This window comes from Oryx dammah, unplaced genomic scaffold (assembly GCF_014754425.2).
Source record: "Oryx dammah isolate SB20612 unplaced genomic scaffold, SCBI_Odam_1.1 HiC_scaffold_12, whole genome shotgun sequence".
NCBI lineage: Eukaryota > Metazoa > Chordata > Mammalia > Artiodactyla > Bovidae > Oryx > Oryx dammah.
Window position 1 is genome coordinate 18167661 of NW_024070196.1, and position 20535 is coordinate 18188195.

The 20535-nt window shown below is 35.9% G+C and overlaps 1 protein-coding gene across 3 annotated transcripts in view; it reads right to left on the bottom strand.

Moving 5' to 3' along the window:
- The window catches only part of NAA15 (N-alpha-acetyltransferase 15, NatA auxiliary subunit), a 71607-nt gene that overhangs the window by 35465 nt on the left and 15607 nt on the right, over nt 1-20535 (bottom strand). For all 3 annotated transcript variants that reach the window (XM_040250483.1, XM_040250481.1, XM_040250482.1), the window contains exons 2-6: nt 11121-11205; nt 8872-8976; nt 5268-5425; nt 3864-3998; nt 2454-2607 (exon numbers count right to left, since the gene is read on the bottom strand). In XM_040250483.1, the coding sequence (XP_040106417.1) occupies nt 2454-2607; nt 3864-3998; nt 5268-5425; nt 8872-8976; nt 11121-11205 (637 nt within the window). The remainder of the gene's footprint in view (nt 1-2453; nt 2608-3863; nt 3999-5267; nt 5426-8871; nt 8977-11120; nt 11206-20535) is intronic.

The window sequence follows — 20535 nt, forward strand, 5'->3', positions numbered from 1 at the left end:
TTGCACCCTTTTTTATTATCAGATAATAAAAATGAACACTTACTGAGTGTGAAAATGACTTTTCAAATGTCTCATATGCATTAAAACTAATTCAATTTTCAAAGCTCCATGAAATAGGCTACTATTATTTGTATCATTTTAAAACAAAGAAAATCAGTAAATGTGCCAAGGGTCTCTCAGACAGTTAATTGTTAAAGAGTCAGGATTTGAACCCAAGCAACTTGGCTAAAGTAACCCATATTCTTAATGTCTCTATCCTGAGTGGTTCTTACCAGGTGCATTTTTGTCATCGAGGAGACATTTAGCAATACCGGAGCCATTTTCAGTGTCACGATAGGGAAGCGGGTGCTACGGTATCTGATATAAGCTACCAATACTGCTAAATATTATACAACATACAGGAGACTTCAATCTCCAACATCTAGGTCCCAAGATGTCAACACCACCAAAGTTAACAGTCTGCTCTACATTGACCAAAAGACTACTTTACTAAAAACATAAATAATATCCTGCAACCTTTCTCCCATAGGCCATAGCCATCCATATTTTCTTCTCATGATCTTTACCCACCTTTTCCTTGTAGAAGGAACTGATCATATAACAATTAACAATGAAATTTTCTGCCTAACTATGCCACTCAACCACTCCAGGAATTTCCTAAATTATCCTGACCCCCTATCACTAACATCAATGCCTTTATTACTGGAATGCCCAATGACTGATGATTCTTTTAGTTCCCTTCTATTCTCTTTATATTCCCTGTCCCCCACCACCTGATTCACCACAGATATTCAAAACATATTTTGTGGAATGAACTGATAGCTGTTTCCTATTTCACTGGGAAAATGAAAGCAAGACAAACTCCCAAATTATCCACCACACTGACACACCTACTTGCCCATACATTCCATCACCTCTAATTACTGTGGATGAACTATTCATTTTGTTATCTAAGGCTAACCCTTCAATTTATCCACTAGATCACATCCCCTCTACTGTATCAAATATTCCATCTCATTATCCAGTGAGCACAATAAGTACAATCTGCAAAAATCTTTTGATTCTGCAACCCTTTCACCCATCACTACCCTGGATGTGCTTCCTATACAGCAAAACTACTTGGCTGAGTCATTTATGCATGCTATCCCTCAACTCCTCTACTAAAATCTCACTGAAATCTACTTGACCTGTTTGGGGTTTTACTACCCTCCTTCCAAATGTTCAGAAAGTCCTTTTGGTAAGGTAATCAGTAACTTCCAAATTGCTAAAATCCATAGGTCAATTCTGAGTCCTCAGCTTGATCTGTCCTTCTTCCTTACTAATAAAGTTCCTTACTAAAAGAGTAAAATAAAACAATGTACTTAGAGTATTTTGAACAATGTCATGTATTTCCATAAAGAAAGTGAAGCCCAATCTTGCCCCTCATCATATAGCTGGTTGGTAAACAATGAAGGAACTGAAACTAGTTTTTTTAACCTTATCATCTTTCCAATTAGTTAGAAACCTACTCCTTTATAACTAATAGACCGCTCAAGAATGATTAACTCATGTGAAAGTGGCTGTCTTGGATCTAGAGTTCACAAATGACTTCCAGGTGCCTTGGAGTTCCATTTTTTCTCTTGCCAGTAGCATTATTCTCTGCTGAAAAGTTCATCAGGAGAACAATGGCTAAATCCACTCTGCACACACACACCACACTTCTCCAGTGTTCAACTTCAAAGGCAGTGAGAAACCAACAAATTGAAACCAACAAATTTCAGCTGCCTGGTCTAACAAAGGCAAAGCAACATTTCAGATGGCAAGTCTTAGAAAGTACTCAACTACTTGTTGGTTTTCTTTTGTTTTCCATAATCAGTTCCTAAACTTTTAAAACTACAGACTCCTTTTTCACACCCTCTAATACACGGTGACACTGGAGATCTTTAAGGATCTACCCATCCTCCCATCATAATCCACACATACAAACCTGAGTTTCTAGTTCATGTTTTCCGTATTCAGAAAGATACTGAGGTAAACCATAAAGAAGCCTAGGAATGTCCCATAAGCACTTTAGTGAAGTCTGATCTATCAATATATTTTACTGACAATAAAGAAGTCTGTTGTACACATTCGGTTTGCTAATAAGTAGTTTCTAAGAAACTTAATCTTGTCTTTCAAAACTGAGCAATTGCCTCCTGTATTTTAATCAAACTGTAATATTTTCAGATCAGATACTTAAATAAACAATACTGCACTGAGTCACTTCATTCAACAACTTATTGTTCACCATTATTTTTTCCTATAACAACATCTACTGTTTAAATGTGTATGTTCCTACATTACAAATTATCTGAAGTGCATGAGTAAGAAATAAATTTTGTCATCAAAGAGCTATATTATATGCAATGATTTTTCAGTCTCATTCTTTGTCATAGTTAAATATCAGAATAAATTGCACTCTTAAAAAAAAATACCTTTGGTTTCTTCTACAGCAAGTTTATCACAAATCTGCTTTTCATAGGTACAAAGATGTTCCAGAGCTTCTCTATAGAGACCTGCTTCCCGAAGAACTTGATTCTGATATAAAAGGAGTTCACTATATTCATAATCCACTTTATCAGGGGATGTCTACATATGGATACAAGGAATACTAACAGTGAGAATTTTATTTTCATATTAAAAAACTTTTCACACGTAAATACATACAAGAAATCAAAAGATAATATACGGCTGATAAAACTCGTTTTTAAAAATTCCTAAATATCTCTCTAGGAAGCAACTAAAACTGACAATATTAACTTAAACCCACTGAATAAAATAAGAATCCATAAGTGCTTACATATAACAAATAAATAGTGGAGAAAGGAAAGCTTACTAAAAGTAGAATGTCAAATAACTAGAAGGAATAAGACAGAAAAATCACCATTTTGCCACTATCATAGGAACAGCTTATCCCGCCAAGAATCATAATCAATGAATTTTGCTAAAATTAGTGGTGAAAGTCTGATGAGGGAGAGACTACTCATAAAGCCTCACATTATTTATTAAATCAAAGAGAAAAAGAAACAACTGGTTTATAGCAAAGAAACTTGACAGTCACCACCTTAACCAAGAAATCAAATGGATCAGACACCATATGGCTTTTAATGTGGTGAGTGGAAGGAGAAGGGCTCAACATCACTCTGTAGTCTCCTGCCAAAAATGCATAACAGTATCAATAGTGAAGAAACATCAAAGAAATCCAAATTGATGAATACTCTACAAAAGCACTGCCATGACTCTTCAAAAACAACAGTGTCATGAAATAAAAGAAAGCCTTTGAAACTTCCAGATTAGAAGAGACTATAGAAAAATGATAATTAAATGTAAGGTAAGATTCTAAATTGAATCATGGAAATGGAAAAAAAAAAAAAGAAAGAAAAAACCCTAGAAAGGATATAAATAGGCCAGTTAGTAAATACTGAATATTGGCTGTGGATTAGATAGTAACAGTTTATCAATGTTAAATTTCCTAATTTTTTGGTAATTTATACAATACTATCTATAAGAGTTGACAACTATAGAGTTATTCTTAGGAAATACCACACAAAAACATTTTAGGAGTAAAAGAGCATGGTGTCTACAATTACTCTTGAATGTTTTAGGAAAAAAAAGCTAAGTACATATAGAGACTATAAACTAAACGTATCAAATATTAACAATTAGTTAATGTGAGTGAACTTCTATTATGTTCTTTGTTCTACTCTTGCAACTGTTCTTTAAATTTGAAACTATTTCAAATAAAAAGTTAGTAAATCTATATTATTTGAAGATCTATAATCTTCTTCGTTTCAGTTGTACTAAGAATCAGACCTAGTTTACTAGGTCTAACTTCTGGTTGTTACCTGCTGTGTTTTCCTAAATTCTTCTAAAATCTTTGCTGCCATTTCATAATCTTCTAATAAATGGTAAGCAATAGCATAACCAATCCACGATGCTCTCTGTGCAGGTCGAAGTTGAAGTAACTGATACCTCGTTTCCTTTAAGGGAAAAAAGAACACTTTTTCTTAGGTTTACAAAAAAAGTAAATGCTCCTTAAAGATCATATTAACTCACAGCAGTAACACAATGATGGAAATGATAATAAAAAATAGTTTTAAACATCTATATTGTGTAGATTTATGGAAGCATAAAAGTATTTAATAAGCACAATGAAGCTTCCAAGATAATCTTAGAAATAATTTTTTAAAAAGTTAAGACATAAGACAGGGTACCCTTTATTACTTACTCATCTACTTACTCTGAGAAGAAAGAATGGAAAATATAGTGCAAAGGTTAAAAGTTTTTTATAAATGCAGTGCCCAACTACTGAGTTAAGATCTACAGAAAGCAACTCAGTAGGCACTTCATGGAAGAAAAAAAAAGAGGAACTAAATAAACCTGATTTAATAGACTGATTTTTAAGGGTTAAAATATAGCTATAGTGGTAATCATTTGCAATGTATAAAAATATCAAAACACTATGTTGTGCACCAAGAACCAATATGAGTTAAGGGCACTTAAACTTCAAAAAAAAACCCAAATAACCAACTAATGAAACTCATAGAAGAAATAATCAGATTTGTGGTTACCAGAGGTGGGAAGGGGGCAGGATGGTGTACTGCATGAAGGTGATAAAAAGGCACACACATCCAATTCCAAGACAAAATTAAGTTCTAGGGATAAAATGTACAAAATGATTAATTTAATTAACATTTCTGTAGGCTAGATGTAAAAACTGCTATGACAGTAAACCTTAGAAGTTCTCATCATCAGGAAAAAACATAATTTTTTTTCTTTTTGTATTATTTTATATCTATATAACATGATGCATGTTCACTAAACCTGTTGTGGTAACATTTCATGATGTAAATCAAATCATTATGATATACACCTAAAATGTATGCAGTACTGTACATTAATTGTATTTGAGTAAAACTGAAAGGAAAAAAATCTCCCCTCACCAATGTAGCTACAAAAACAGAATGTCAGTCTCTATGGAGGTAAAAAGAACAAACATGTGTGTGTGTGTGTGTGTGTGTGTGTTAATTTTTCACTAAATTAACTCAATCTTGTATAGTAATCCAACTCTGTTTCACAGTAAAGTAACTTTTAAATCGGCTTAGTCCAGTTACAAACACAACCACTATTGGAGGAAGGAGGCAAATTCAATTAATTTTTTTTAATGGAAAATTTTGATCAAAAAGTACTCAAAAAAGTTTTAAATACGTTAACAATATTTATTAGAATAAAAAAAATTCTCTACTTACCCTGTAACCCTCAAGATCTCGCATTTGAATCTGTAATAAAGAAAGGTCCCTTAAGATTTGAAGATTGTCTTTATCCCATTTTAGCGCATTTCTGTAACACTTAATGGCTTCATCATATTTCTTGTCTGACCTCTGGAGAAGGCCATAAACATGCCAACCTAAAGGATTTAGTTAAGGATACAACCTACAAGTCAAGAAATAATATTCCAATAATGTTCTCCAGGAAACTCCGAAAGTTACAGCTATTTATAAAACTACAAGCTTAAGAAAGAGAAAGAATATAAAGATAGTAGTAGTTTGATAACTGGAGAAGGCAATGGCACCCCACTCCAGTACTCTTGCCTGGAAAATCCCATGGACACAGGAGCCTGGTAGGCTGCAGTCCATGGGGTTGCGAAGAGTCGGACACAACTGAGCGACTTCACTTTCACTCTTCACTTTCATGCATTGGAGAAGGAAATGGCAACCCACTCCAGTGTTCTTGCCTGGAGAATCCCAGGGACCGGGGAGCCTGGTGTGCTGCTATCTATGGGGTCACACAGAGTCGGAAACGACTGAAGTGACTTAGCAGCAGCAGCAGCAGTAGTTTGATAACAATGGAAAACAATCAGCTTCTCAAGACAAAGAAAACAGGTCTAGCCTGCCTTACTTTAAATAAGTTAATTTAATCTTACTATGTTTCTCTTAATTATAAAATATAAATAAAGAGGAAGTCCATACAGCATAGGAGTATGGTGACAAAATAGAATAACTTGTATAAAGTGCTCAGTGGCTGACCCAAAATAAATGGCTCAATAGATATTAAGAATTATCTATTTTTGAAAGAGAACAGGTATCCACAACATAGCATGACATACATTAAAATTTCATAAGTCTAGTAAAGAATACAGGTAAGTAAAATTACAGTAGGTCATACAACTGTACTACAAAGGGAAAAAATATTTACATAATCCTACTCTCCTAATATAGGTCTTTTTTCACTTTAGATTTTTATTATTGCAAATCACCCAACCTCCTGCAGTTTCTCTGCTTTCACTCTCACTTGCCTGAGTAATCTTTCTAAAATACATACAATCAAAAGAAAAAAGTCTATTTCCCTTTCCAGAAAGTTAATAATATTTCTCTCAGATCAGGCTCAAATTTTCCAATCTGACAACTTTTACAGCAAGAACCCTTAACAGAGTCAGTAAATGAAGAATGTCTAGGGTGACATGTATAACTAAAAATATATATAATGTTATAAATTTTATTTGAAAAATGATCTTTGCTTTTATAATGCAAATCTTCTCAGTTGGAACGTGGCTTTAAAAGTCTGAGATATACTACCCTTCAAAATCTGGCCCCCATAACCTATTTTCTCATTCAGCCCACCCCCATTTCAACAACAATACCCTATTGTTTGAGGACTTGTTCAACTCTCTTGAGCATTGGAACGCCTTTTAACTGCCTCTAATCTTCACCAGTGGCTCAGAGGTAAAGTATCTTCCTGCCAATGCAGGAGACACGGGAGATGTGGAACGATGCCCAAGAGGAAGAAATGGCAACCCATTCCAGCATTCTCGCCTGGCAAATCCCATAGACAGCGAAGCCTGGTGGGCTACAGGCCACAGGGTCACAAAGAGTTGGACATGACTGAACACACAAGCACACACAAATCATCACCTTCTAAAAATCTATCCTCAAAATGTTTAACACTGCTAAAAATTTAAAGAAATTTATGTTCATCAAGAGGAACAGAATTATATAAAGCATGGTAAGTCAATAGAGAACACTACATCAATATTAAAAATGATGAAAAAATATCTACAACAGCCTTATTAACTAACCCTTTGCTTACCTTTATAGTTTCTGGTTACTCCTAACTCACTTCTGCCTTATTGGATTAGCGATAATTTTTGAACAAGCTTTAACATTTTATGTAATACTTAGAAGTGTTAAGCTTCTATCAAATATCTTCCTGCACTAGGCTGTAAGATCCTTGAGAGCAAAATCCATTTCTTTTCTTACTTTATATTATTCCAGGGGTTCAGTTCAGTTCAGTTCAGTTCAGTCACTCACTCGTGTCCGACTCTTTGCGACCCCATGAATCACAGCACGCCAGGCCTCCCTGTCCATCACCAACTCCCGGAGTTCACTCAAACTCACATCCATCGAGTCAGTGATACCATCCAGCCATCTCATCCTCTGTCGTCCTCTTCTCCTCCTGCCCCCAATCCCTCCCAGCATCAGAGTCTTTTAATGAGTCATCTCTTCACATGAGGTGGCCAAAGTACTGGAGTTTCAGCTTCAGCATCATTCCTTCCAAAGAACACCCAGGACTGACCTCCTTTAGAATGGACTGGTTGGATCTCCTTGCAGTCCAAGGGACTCTCAAGAGTCTTCTCCAACACCACAGTTCAAACGCATCAATTCTTCGGCGCTCAGCCTTCTTCACAGTCCAACTCTCACATCCATACATGACCACAGGAAAAACCATAGCCTTGACTAGACAGACCTTTGTTGGCAAAGTAATGTCTTTGCTTTTGAATATGCTATCTAGGTTGGTCGTAGGTTTTCCTCCAAAGAGTAAGCGTCTTTTAATTTCATGGCTGCAATCACCATCTGCAGTGATTTTGGAGCCCCACAAAATAAAGTCTGACACTGTTTCCACTGTTTCCCCATCTATTTCCCATGAAGTGATGGGACCAGATGCCATGATCTTTGTTTTCTGAATGTTGAGCTTTAAGCCAACTTTTTCACTCTCTTCTTTCACTTTCATCAAGAGGCTTTTTAGTTCCTCTTCACTTTCTGTCATAAGGGCGGAGTCATCTGCATATCTGAGGTTATTGATATTTCTCCTGGAAATCTTGATTGCAGCTTGTGCTTCTTCCAGCCCAGCGTTTCTCATGATGTACTCTGCATATAAGTTAACACTTAAAAATTTGTTGTTTCAGCACTTAAAACTGTTAGCCAACAAAACAGGTAAAGAAATATTTGTTTAAAACTATTTAAAAAATAACCCACAATTTTGTCTCTATCTTCCCTTAGACATTTGTACTTGTTCTGACTCTCACACTTCCCTTAATGAAATAAAATTTATCTCATACAGTACTTAGCATTATCAGGGACTATGTTAAGTATCATTACATCTTTACAAGACCACAGTGAAGTGGGTATGATTATTCTCATCTTACACATGAGGACTATGCCCTAAGATCACAGTTAAAAAGAAGCTGAGCTGAGATTATAAAGCGTAAGTGAAGCATACTCCAAACCCTGGGCTTAATCAGTACACTATACTTGACTTCTAACATGCCTTATCGTATATCCTTCTCTAAATTCATGCTATGATGAAACTGGCAGGGTGCCTCTTTTTTAAGTGTGGGAAGAGCTTTTACAGATATTAAAATAGGCAAATCCCATTTATCTGTAAATAGATATAATGTTAGGCCATGACAGGTATACAAAAATGTTTCCTAAATGAAGGCAAGTGATGGTACTCAACTGAAGAAAGAATCATCTCTTGAGTTACACAGTAAGAGAGATCTAAAACTCTGACTCTCAAATTGCTGCCTAAACTCAAGCCATCCCAATTCAACCCTTAAATATATCTCAAAAAGGATACACACATGACTCTTCAAGTCATTTCTCAAACCTCTACGAACCAACTCATAAGCTTCTTCCTTTTTCCCCAAACAGTTCAATGTTAATCCTTTCATAGCCAGAGTTTCTATTTAAAAAAAAAAAGAAAGAAGGAACTTAAAGATAACCAACAACAACAAAAAAGGTACTATAATCTCAAAAACAAATGTTACATTATCTTAAGTATTTAAAACTTCAAGGAGATTATTGGGAAACTGTCCAGGCTTTACAGAATTAAAATATTTTTTAAATTGACAAATGAAGTAACTACAAATTTCTATAATACAGGCCTCCCTAGAATTGTTTTTTAGATAAAAAGATACAAAAATGCATGAATATCTAGTAATGTATATGGTAACAAGACAAAATTATTTTCCATGGGATGACCTAATTAAACCAATCCTTTAAAGTATGGGAAAGTGAAATCCTGTGACAGACTTTATCTCTGTGAACCCAAGTTACACATAAATTAAATTCACTGTTCAATGATTAAAATATATGCATCAATTATCTACATTTCTCATTTTTACCATTTTAAAATGATTCTTTGGGATTACTATTAAAAATACAAACTAAAGATGTCAGACATCCACCATTCACAATCCAAAGAGTTGAGGAAAATACTAATTTTCAGAAAGGGAAAAAGCAATACTTCTAATTTTACAATGTATATTCTATGAAGCACAAAGGAGTATAAAATGTTATAGTTAATTTGCCTAACTTTTAGGACTACAAATTTAAATTTATAGAAAAATTAATTAGGTATAAAAGATAAGGATTAAAGATAGAAAGGAAGAATCAATATTTATAGTAAAATAGAGATAAAGAAATGGAAGCAAAAAAAAAAGAAAGAAAAAAGTATGTACTAATCATCATAAATCTGTATAAATTCAAGGAAAAAAGAAGCAAACAAACAAAATATATTTGGCAATTAGCCAAATTAGCAAGGTACCATAGAAAGTAACACTTTGTTGTTAAACAGGTAAAAATCTATTCTTGTAAGAAACTCCTTCAAGTGTTTTAATGAAAATGTAGGTTGTCAGTAAGTTTAGAATAAATCATAACTTATTGCTGTTAAAAACTACTGCAATTAAATTATGACACTTCATATGCAACCTGATTTCAGATGTGTTGAAATATGAGGGGAAAGTACACTTTAGAAACAATGAAAGCTGGTTCTAAGCTGTACTCAAACTCTATGGTGTCTATTATCACTAAGTTACATTACTGTTACGGATACTTTTGGAAAGAATATAAAACAACCTAACATCCAATTGGCTAGCAAAATTACATATATATATATATATACACACACACCATGCGGCATGGCACACAGGATCTCAGTTCCCTGATAAGGGACTGAACCTGTGCCCCCTGCAATGAAAGCATAGAGTCAACCACTGGATGTTCAAGGAAGTCCCAAGCAAAACTATTTTTTCAAGAAGGAAATGGAGAAAGAAAATTTTACATAGTTAATATCTACTGCTTTCTATCTTTAAACAATGTTATTATTATAATGAAAGTATGCAAGAGTACAGAAAGCTAACAGAATTATTACTCTCTCTCTTCAACACTAAGAAAACACTATCCAATTAACAAAGAACCATGTTTCCTAACTGTACGAATCAGACCTGTGAAAGTTCACTGTTCCTTTGTCTCTTCAAAAGTTCTGCCTTTATCCTACAAACTTCACACTGTCCAATCTTCTACTCTCACACAGGCTAACGCTACATAAACTTTCAAAATATGTATAAATCACGTCTTAAACATGACTGTCTTGAAAAGCTAAGATACAATGCTCTAAATAAGAAGATGCTGGTTCATGAGCAAAGCCCAAATGGACATTTTCTGAATAAGTTTACTGTAAGGAATAAAATTTCTTCTGCTCAACCAAAGCTGTCAAGCAAAATTTTGTCACCATTTAAAATAAGCTTACTTATTCAACTTAAATTAGCATATTTGTTTTACTAGGTTCTTTTGCCTTTCCTATGGTGCTAATATTCAAAGCAGAAATAAATCAGAACTCAAGTAGATCGTGTTATCATTTTCTCAACAATAAACTCAAACTATTAGTATCAAATATCTTCCCATAGGCATAAGGATAAGGTTCATTCTCTCTGGAAAATAGTCTTGGCATCTGGGAGTAACAGAGCCCAAATAAGTGAAATCAGATAAGTAAGCAGAACCTTACCTACTTATGCTTACATGCAAGTGTACTACATTTACACTTACCTCCATGCTCAGCAAATTTGGGATTAGAGAGGATTTGTTTACAGAATTTCAATCCATTTCTGTACTGTTTATGTTCATAACACCTCTGTCAAAATAAAAAAGAAAAAATTTAAGTTTAGTAAAAAATGTAAACAACTGTAAATTTGGTGCTAAACTTCTGATTCTTTTAAACACAACAAAATGATCTCATGTTACTGCCATATTCTAAATTCCACAAAAATGCCAATTACACACACACACACACACACACACACACACAGAGAACTCCCTGGTGGCCTAGTAATTTGGATTTGGCACTTTCACTGCAGTAGCCTGGGTTTAATCCCTGGTTGGGGAACTGAGATCCTACAAGCCACATTCCACATTCAAAATTGAAAAAAAAATAAAAATGCAGCCATACTGAGCAACCAAAAATTTTTTTTAAATATAGACAGTTCAAATACAGAAAGTAAAAGGTAGACAAAGGGACAAAACACACATTAGAAAAAATAAGACAAGCATTAGTGGACTTCAAAAGGTCCAACAAGTGTTAATATAATGTGAAAATTGGGGTGGGGGGTGTGGAAATTATATTTTAAAATAACATTTTCTTTTTAACTGAAGGAAAGAAGTCTCTGAAGCCACAAAAGACAAATAAGTGCATGCAAATTAAAGAAGGGGGAGAAAGAGACACATGTCATAATGAAAATTCAAAGCCGAGAAATAAAGGTCCTTAAAAACTGCCAGAGGAGAAAAAACAAGTCCCATAAAAAGGATATGTAATCAGAATAGCACTGAAGGTTTACTCTAAAGTAAAAATGGTATACTGCTGAAATTATAAAATATCTACACAAAGTCTTCAAAATTCAGAATTCCTTACCCAGCTAAACTGTCAATCAAGTATCTAAGTAAAAGGACGTTTTAAGGCTTCTCAGAAAGTTAAAATTTTATCTTTGCACTCTTCCTTAGGAAGTTATTTAAAGAAATCAAAACAAACAAACAAACAAACAAGACAATGTCGAACTTAGTAAATAAGTAATCTAATGTAGAAAAAACAACCACTCCAAAAAGAAACAGGATTTCAGAGGCCACCATGGAATAGGTTTCTATCAAAGTCAAAAATGGAACCTGTGTACTTCATAATATGGAAAATATTATTTATAAGCACATGACAGAATACAGGCACATTTGGGGAAAATGACCAATGAGTCTATAGAAACTGAACTGAATAAGTAAGATAGATTTGAACTCCGGGAGAAATAAAGCTTATATAAGAAATTACAGTCTCAGTGTAATATTTGGCTTAACAATAAATGCACATATAATTATAGAAATGTAAATATTTAGTTCTGATTTATCAAAATACTGTGATATAAGCACAATGACAGAATGAGGAAAAGACAAGTGAGCAAATGTGGTAATGAAGTTCCAAGTTCTCCTTTTCTATAAATGTATCAACATGTGCTTTCATAACAGCAATTTTTAAAGCACTGTATTCATTACAGAAAGTCTGTGCACCTTAAAGATATGATAATTTATGTCAGAATTTACTGTCCTAAGTTTAAACAAATTTTAGTCTTAATTTTTGAAATAATAACACTCAAAAATCTGGCTGAGATAGTTAATGCAAATGATAATAAAATCATAGGAGAAAAATGTATAGAAACAAAAATGTAAAATTTTACATTCAGCACCAAGAAATCAACTGGCTAAAGCTCAATGCAAAAGCCAACCACAGAGCTGTTCTACAATCAACTATGTACTCACCCCCAACCCGAGAATCTATTCTTCACCAAGTCTTTAGCATCTCAAGAGATCCATTTCCTTCAACTCAACCTCATTCAGACAAAACAAGAAACTTAATTACCCTCTGTGCTTTCATCCCTGACCCTTCCATCCTCTAATAGCTTCATCAGTCCTAGTTTCTCTGCAATAGCTTCCTAACTCTGATTCTCCCACAGTCAACAAGCAAAGTGATCTGAGGGATACGAGGGAGGGGAGAGCAGCAGCAGTAACTTAACCATACACAGCCAAAGAAACGTAAGACTAAGCAACTGAATTTAGTGTTCCTATTTACTCAGCAGAAAGCCTAAAGCAACGTTTTTCTTGTAATAATAGTAAAAGGCATTAAAGAAAGCTAATTAAAAGCGACACTCATGACTTCTCACTGTTTTCCAGGAACTACATCAAGGGCTTCCCTGGTAGCTCAGTGGGAAAGAATCTTCCTGTCAATGCGGGAGACAAGGGTTCCATTCCTGGGTTGGGAAGGTCCCTGAAGAAGAAAAGGGCAACCTACTCCAGTATTCTTGCCGTAGAAATCCCATGGTCAGAGGAGGCTCGTGGGCGAATAGCCCATGGGGTCGCAAAAGAGTCGGAAAAGACATAGCAACTAAACAACAACAAGAACTTTCATAAAAAGAACAATTTAGATTCATGTCAATCTATGCCAAAACCAATACAGAATTGTAAAGTAAAAATTAAAAATAAATTAATTAATTAATTTAAAAAAAAAAGAACAATTTAAGTACACTGTTCTTAAAACCTTCAATTAGCTTTCTACAAGTTTATTTCTGTAAAAATATAGTAAGGGAAGTTCCACTTTTGGCCACAGTGAAGTGAGGAGAAATGTGTCCCTTTATCTTAAACAACCAAATGAGACAAAATGTATAAACTAACTGTTGTCAGACACTGGACAACAGGCAGCACGGGCTGCGAACCGCAGAGGCAGGGGAAGGACACAATTCGCTGGGTAATGTCACTGCTCTACAGATCACAGCACAGGAAGAAGGGTCTCAGAGCACACGACAGTCCACGGAGACAAGGAGACAAAGACTGAAGCTCAGGGAGGCTGAGGCCTGCAAGACAGAGCGCTGAAAACGACGCAACTATTCAGGAAAAAGACATCCCCAAATCTGCAGGGGCTCCTTCGTGCATCTGTTGCCAGAAATTACAAACCAAGTTAGGGGCAAAATACCTAGAGAAGTGTTGGAGGGCTTAACAGTTGAGGCGCTCTCCGAGTCAGTCCTGGTTAAGAGCTCTCTGCACCACATACAGAAATTTTATTAACATTAAGTATTATTAAAGCCCAGAGCTGTCATCTTCTAACAGATCTTCCAATCAACAAATTCAACTTTTATCTCACCTTTTGCTTCTTTGCTTACTCAGTGCATGCATAAGTGTGTGCATACCTGCGGGCTAAGTCAATTTGGTCGTGTCCAATTTTGTGTGACCCTATGGACTGTAGCCTGCCAGGCTCCTCTGTCCATGGGATTTCCCAGGTCAGAATACTGGAGTGGGTAGCCATACTGGAAGATCCAGGGGATCTTCCCAACCCAGAGACTGAACCTGTGTCTCCTGCACTGCAGGCCGACTAAGCCACCAGGGAAGCGAAATAGGCAATAAAAATGCCAAAAATAAGGTGACAAAAAAGCACACACATAAGACAATTAACCAACTAGAAAATTCCCCCAAGTAACAGATTCAGTTATGTATGAAAATCAAAATGAAAATCAAATGAAAATCAAAAGCCAAACTCTATTTGAATATGAGATGGTATAGTACTTAGCTTTTTATTTTATCACACTTCAGAACAGTAATTATGTTTCAGTTCCTAATGATTATGTTCCCATTAATGAAATTTGGTAGTCTTCTATATTGAAATTATACTCAATGCCACTAACCCAATTATCTTCTGTCAATGTGACCTATAAAAGTAATTAAAGATGGCATACCCTTCGTGTGCATTTAAGGAAACAGACTTCAATCTTTTTTTTTTTCTAAAAAGCACTACTCCTACAACAGGTCACTCATTACAAATGAGAGTAGTAGTTTACTGGAAAAAGTAACAACAGATATTCAACTTACCTTATCCCAGAAAAATTCCTAAGAAATTCTTCATTTGCCCAAGGATAAACTCTAATGGCATACAGGGTTTACAAGAAAAATAGGAAAGAGTGCATCATATTTCATTCAACAATTTCTTTCCTCCAAACATAAGGCCAGATATATGCATAATTCAGCTTTAATATAAGTGTTTGCTGCTACTGCTGCTGCTAAGTTGCTTCAGTCGTGTCCGACTCTGTGCGACCCCAGAGACAGCAGCCCACCAGGCTCCCCCGTCCCTGGGATTCTCCAGGCAAGAACACTGGAGTGGGTTGCCATTTCCTTCTCCAATGCATGAAAGTGAAAAGTGAAAGGGAAGTCTCTCAGTCGTGTCCGACTCTTCGCAACCCCATGGACTGCAGGCTTCCAGGCTCCTCCGTCCATGGGATTTTCCAGGCAAGAGTACTGGAGTGGGGTGCCATTCTATCTAATCAAAATCCAATCTTATAAAAGCAGCCTTAAAATATATTTAGAAGATATAATCATAAGGTGTCCTTTTCTGAACCATTTAAAAGATGTAAATGAATAAAAAAAATAGCAATTTGCTTGTTTTTGCAACTCCCATGTAACACTATCACTAAAGTTCATTCTACAGAACCATGGAAATAAATTTACCACAATAAGATTCTTTCTTTTTTTTCATCATAAGGTTCTTAATATTGTTTTAACCAAACTTGTAGACTTAAACTTTTTAGAAATTTTATTTAGGGAAAAAGAGATGGAAATACTACACAGTATATTGTGAGCAAAGATTTCACATCAGTTCATTTAAAACAAGCTTTGTAAAATGACATAGTGGGCAGACATATTAAGTCTTCACAGTAAAATCATTAAACTAAATAAAAATACATGTCCACAATTCTGTCTCTGAAATTCTTGTATATGGAGAGTTCCTGAAATTTCAGAATTATGAATAAGGGTCTCCCTTAGCATGCAATGAATGCCATATTATTATTCTATTCTTCACCTGCCTCATATTAATTCAAAATTAAACATAATAGTATCAAAATATTAGAACACTGTAGACTGTTAAGTTTTCATTAGCAACTAAATTTTAAAATATCAACACTGCTACAGAAACAGTAAAGCTAAACAGGACATAATTAAAGCAGAATGAACTGTTCAAATCCCATGTGCTAAATGTTGACAACATATGCTGAGACTCCTGCTTCTAAATGTATAGGAATAACTGATACAGTTGATGCTCCTGCCAAGCATGAAACTGGTTAAGTAAATAAATAACTGTTTTCAGCCACTGGACAAGGGCCAACACAGGACTGTGCACTTTCTGAAGGGAAACAAGGTAAATCTCAAGAAAATCTTTTTTTTTTTTTTTTTTTTTGCCCAGAGGAATTTTCCAGACTGTAGAATAGAGAGGAAGAACAAAAACAAAACATGGCAGTCTTACTGATCTAAGCAGGTATCAGAATTAGAAACTGCCTGAAAAGATGAAATTTATAGAGCAAGGTATCATCAAAAAGAACTGTACAGATATGAAGTTTTAGAAATCTGCACAAGAGTCTCGGTCAAATATTAAATTGGTCAGGTACACTGCAGATTTCTACTCAAGTTGGCAAAGAAAATCTACCAGGTTCAGTTCAATTCAGTCACTCAGTCGTGTCCGACTCTTTGCGACCCCATAAATCACAGCACGCCAGGCCTCCATGAGCTAAACAGCTATTGCTGCTTATATATGGCTGGGAGACATTTAAGTGCCAAACAGTTAGGCTTCATTAAATACTCAAAACCTTAGGAATAAGGATAATCTAGACTCATTTTTATTAAAACTTAAAAATAAGAACAAGCTGAGGCACAAGCAAATTAACCACTTGCCAAAACAAAACTTTATTACAAAAGAACAAGATCCAGACACTTAATATCCTAGCATCCATAATATACATTAAGAAAAAAGAGGAATCATTAGAAAAGTGAAGAAATAGGAAATTGTGACCCTGACCTACAGAAAAAAAAAAAAATCAATCAAGAGAAACAAGATTCAGAAATAATGGCAGAAGTTGCAGGCAGACTTTAAAAAGTTTCTGATATGTATTATTAAAAGATTGAAAGGAAAACCATGAACATAATCAGAAAACAAACAGGAAATCTCAATAGAGAAATGGAATTATTAAGGAATGGAAATTGCACAATAGAAAAATATAGCATGGAAAATGAAAAGTTAATGATATGGGCTTAAAATATTAAACACTGTAGTGAACCTGAAACTGGTGCAATGAACAAAACCATGAGAGAACGTAAGTGGCTGCGTGAACCTGAAAACATGTAACAGAACCAATCCAGAATGGAAGATGAAAGAGGAAAACGAGAGACAGAACACAGAATTCCTACCCGTGGCACAATATTAAGTGGTCTAATGGCCTAACACATACATGTAACAGGAGTCAGAGACGAGGACAGAAAAACTAAAGTGGGAAAAATATCAAAAACTGCAAATTTGACAAAAACTCTAAACCCACAAATCCAAGAATCTCAACAAACTCCAAGCAGGATGAACTAAAAAAAAAAAAAAAGAAAGAAAAGACCAAAACAAAACAAAAAGCAAGCATAAAAAAAAAAGAGGCACATCACAATCCTAATGCTAAAAAATAAGGACAAAAGAGAAAATTATGAAAGCAGTCAGGGAAAAAACCTGTAATCTAAAAGATCTCCAATTATGATCTCAGCTTCTACCTTAAGAAATTAGAAACATAAGAGCAAATTAAACTCAAAGTAAGCAGAAAAAAACAAAAGTAAAAAGAACAGAATGAATGAAACAGGAAAAAAACAAAAATGAAATCAGTGAAACCAAATTCTGGTCCTTTGAGAAGATCAATCAAATTGATAAGCTTCTAGCCAAATATGGGCACGATCACAGAAGTATGCAGCAGAGCAAAATAAGGAGAACCTCAGCTTTCTAGTCAGAAGGTGAGACAAGGAGCCAAGGAAACAAAATATCAGAAACATCACAAAGGAGGTGGAACTGGGGAAAGCAACCTCATAAAGATGTTTATGAATTCCAGGGTTCATAAACATACATGGATCTGATCACAACACACAAGACTTTGAGAACTGAACCAACAGATAGATCATGCAGGCCTCAGAGCAGCTACTGGATGGCACATAAGCAGGACAGAGCCAACAGAACTACAAAGATTTTAAAACCTGAACTGATGTAAGAACTACAGTCCATAGAAATAGTTGGGGGCTTACAGCCTGAATCTAACCAGATTTGCTAAAACAAAATTAACATTCTCCAAAGGACTGAAAACAAGACCCAAAGTCTGATACTAATATTCAGAACATCCAGGATAAAATCCAAGATTATGTGGCATTTGAAAAAACAGGAAAATCTCAACTAGCATAGAAAAAAAAAAAAAAAACACACACACACACAAATACAGAGACTTCTATTCAATACTTTAAATAAGCTATTATGAAAATGTTGGAAGAAGTTAACTAGTGAACCCTCTGCAACATCTTACAGGAGATGAGCATAGAACTCACTGTATAGACCCAACACTAGAATGGAGATAACTGGAAAGAATCTTTGTACAGGAAAAACAGATCAATAAAATGTATCTAATCTGGATAACAGAAAAGAATTTTAAAAACTGGTTGATTTAGCCACTCAGTTGTGTTCAACTCTTGCGACCCCTGGACTATAGCCCACCAGGTTCCTCTGTCCGTGGAATGTCCCAGATAAGAATACAGGGAGTGGGTTGCCCTGCCTTTCTCCAGGGAATCTTCCCAACCCAGGGATCCAAACCTGCTTCTCTTGGATTGCAGGCGGTCTCCTGGACTACACTGAGCCACCAGGGGAGAGCAAAACCTGCCCAGAAGGGAACCCTCTAGGTGTTCTGGCACTGTCCATCAGCACCTTGGCTCAGCTGAGGCGCTGATACCAACAGATCATAGCATCTGAAAGTCACAACTTTAGGATTTTTTTGTCATAATATGGAAAGTATGTCAAGGCTGGGAAAGGAGTACATCAAGGTTGTATATTTAACTTATATGCAGAGTACATCATGCAAAATGCCAGGCTGGATGAAGTTCAAGCTGGAATCAAGATTGCTGGGAGAAATATGAATAACCTCAGATATGAAGATGATACCACCCTTATGGCAGAAAGTAAAGAGGAACTAAAGAGCCTCTTGATGAAGGTTGAGAGAGGAGAGTGAAAAAGCTGGCTCAACATTCAAAAAACTACGACCATGGCATCCGGTCCCATCACTTCATGGCAAATAAACAGGAATACAATGGAAACTGACAGACTTTATTTTCTTGGGCTCCAAAATCACTGCAGACGGTGACTGCAGCCATGAAATTAAAAGATGCTTGCTTCTTGGAAGAAGAGCTATAATAAACCTAGACAGCATATTAAAATGCAGAGACATTACATTGCTGGCAAAGGTCCATACAGTCAGCTATGGTTTTCTACTAGTCATGTATGGATGTGAGAGTTGGAGCATAAAGAAGGCTGAGCGCTGAAGAAATGATGCTTGCGAACTATGATGTTGAAGACGACTCTTGAGAATCCCTTGGACTGCAAGGAGATCAAACCAGTCAAATCCTAAAAGAAATCAGTCCTGAATATTCATTGGAAGGACTGAAGCTGAACGTCCAATACTTTGGCCACCTGATGTGAAGGGCCAACTCATTGGAAAAGACTCTGATGCTGGGAAAAACTGAAGGCAGGAGGAGAAGGGGACAACAGAGGATGAGATGGTTGGATGGCATCACTGACTCGATGGACATGAATTTGAGCAAGCTTCGGAAGATGGTGAAGGACAGGGAAGCCTGGCGTGCTACAGTCCAAGGGGTCGCAAAGAGCCGGATGTGACTGAGCGATTGAACAACAGCAAGAAAATTATTTCACTGACCCTTGTAAAAACTTATTTCTAATTTTGCTAATAAGAATATGGAGGGTAAGAAATCTCCACAACAGTTGGCTACTTATATACATAAAATAGTTTAATAAGCTGTGAAAAGTCCAGACCTATTGCTGACAGGAAGTTCATCCTTTTTTTCCAAACCCTTGTTACAGGAAAAAAAGGTTCCCTGCCAAAGAATTGATGCTTTTGAACTGTGGTGTTGGAGAAGACTCTTGAGAGTCCCTTGGACTGCAAGGAGATCCAACCAGTCCATCCTAAAGGAGATCCATCCTGTGTGTTCATTGGAAAGACTGATGCTGAAGCTGAAACTCCAATACTTTGGCCACCTCATGCGAAGAGTTGACTCACTGGAAAAGACCCTGATGCTGGGAGGGATTGGGGGCAGGAGGAGAAGGGGACAACAGAGGATGAGATGGCTGGATGGCATCACCGACTCGATGGACATGAGTTTGGGTAAACTTCAGGAACTGGTAAGGGACAGAGAGGCCTGGCGTGCTGCAGTTCATGGGGTCGCAAAGAGTGGGACACGACTGAGCAACTGAACTGAACTGACTGAAGATGTGTGAATGTGACATGGCAAGTGAAAGAATCTAGGGCTATTTATGTTAATAGAAAATAATGATTTAGGTGATTTAAAATAGAAGACTTAAGATTATATGTAACAC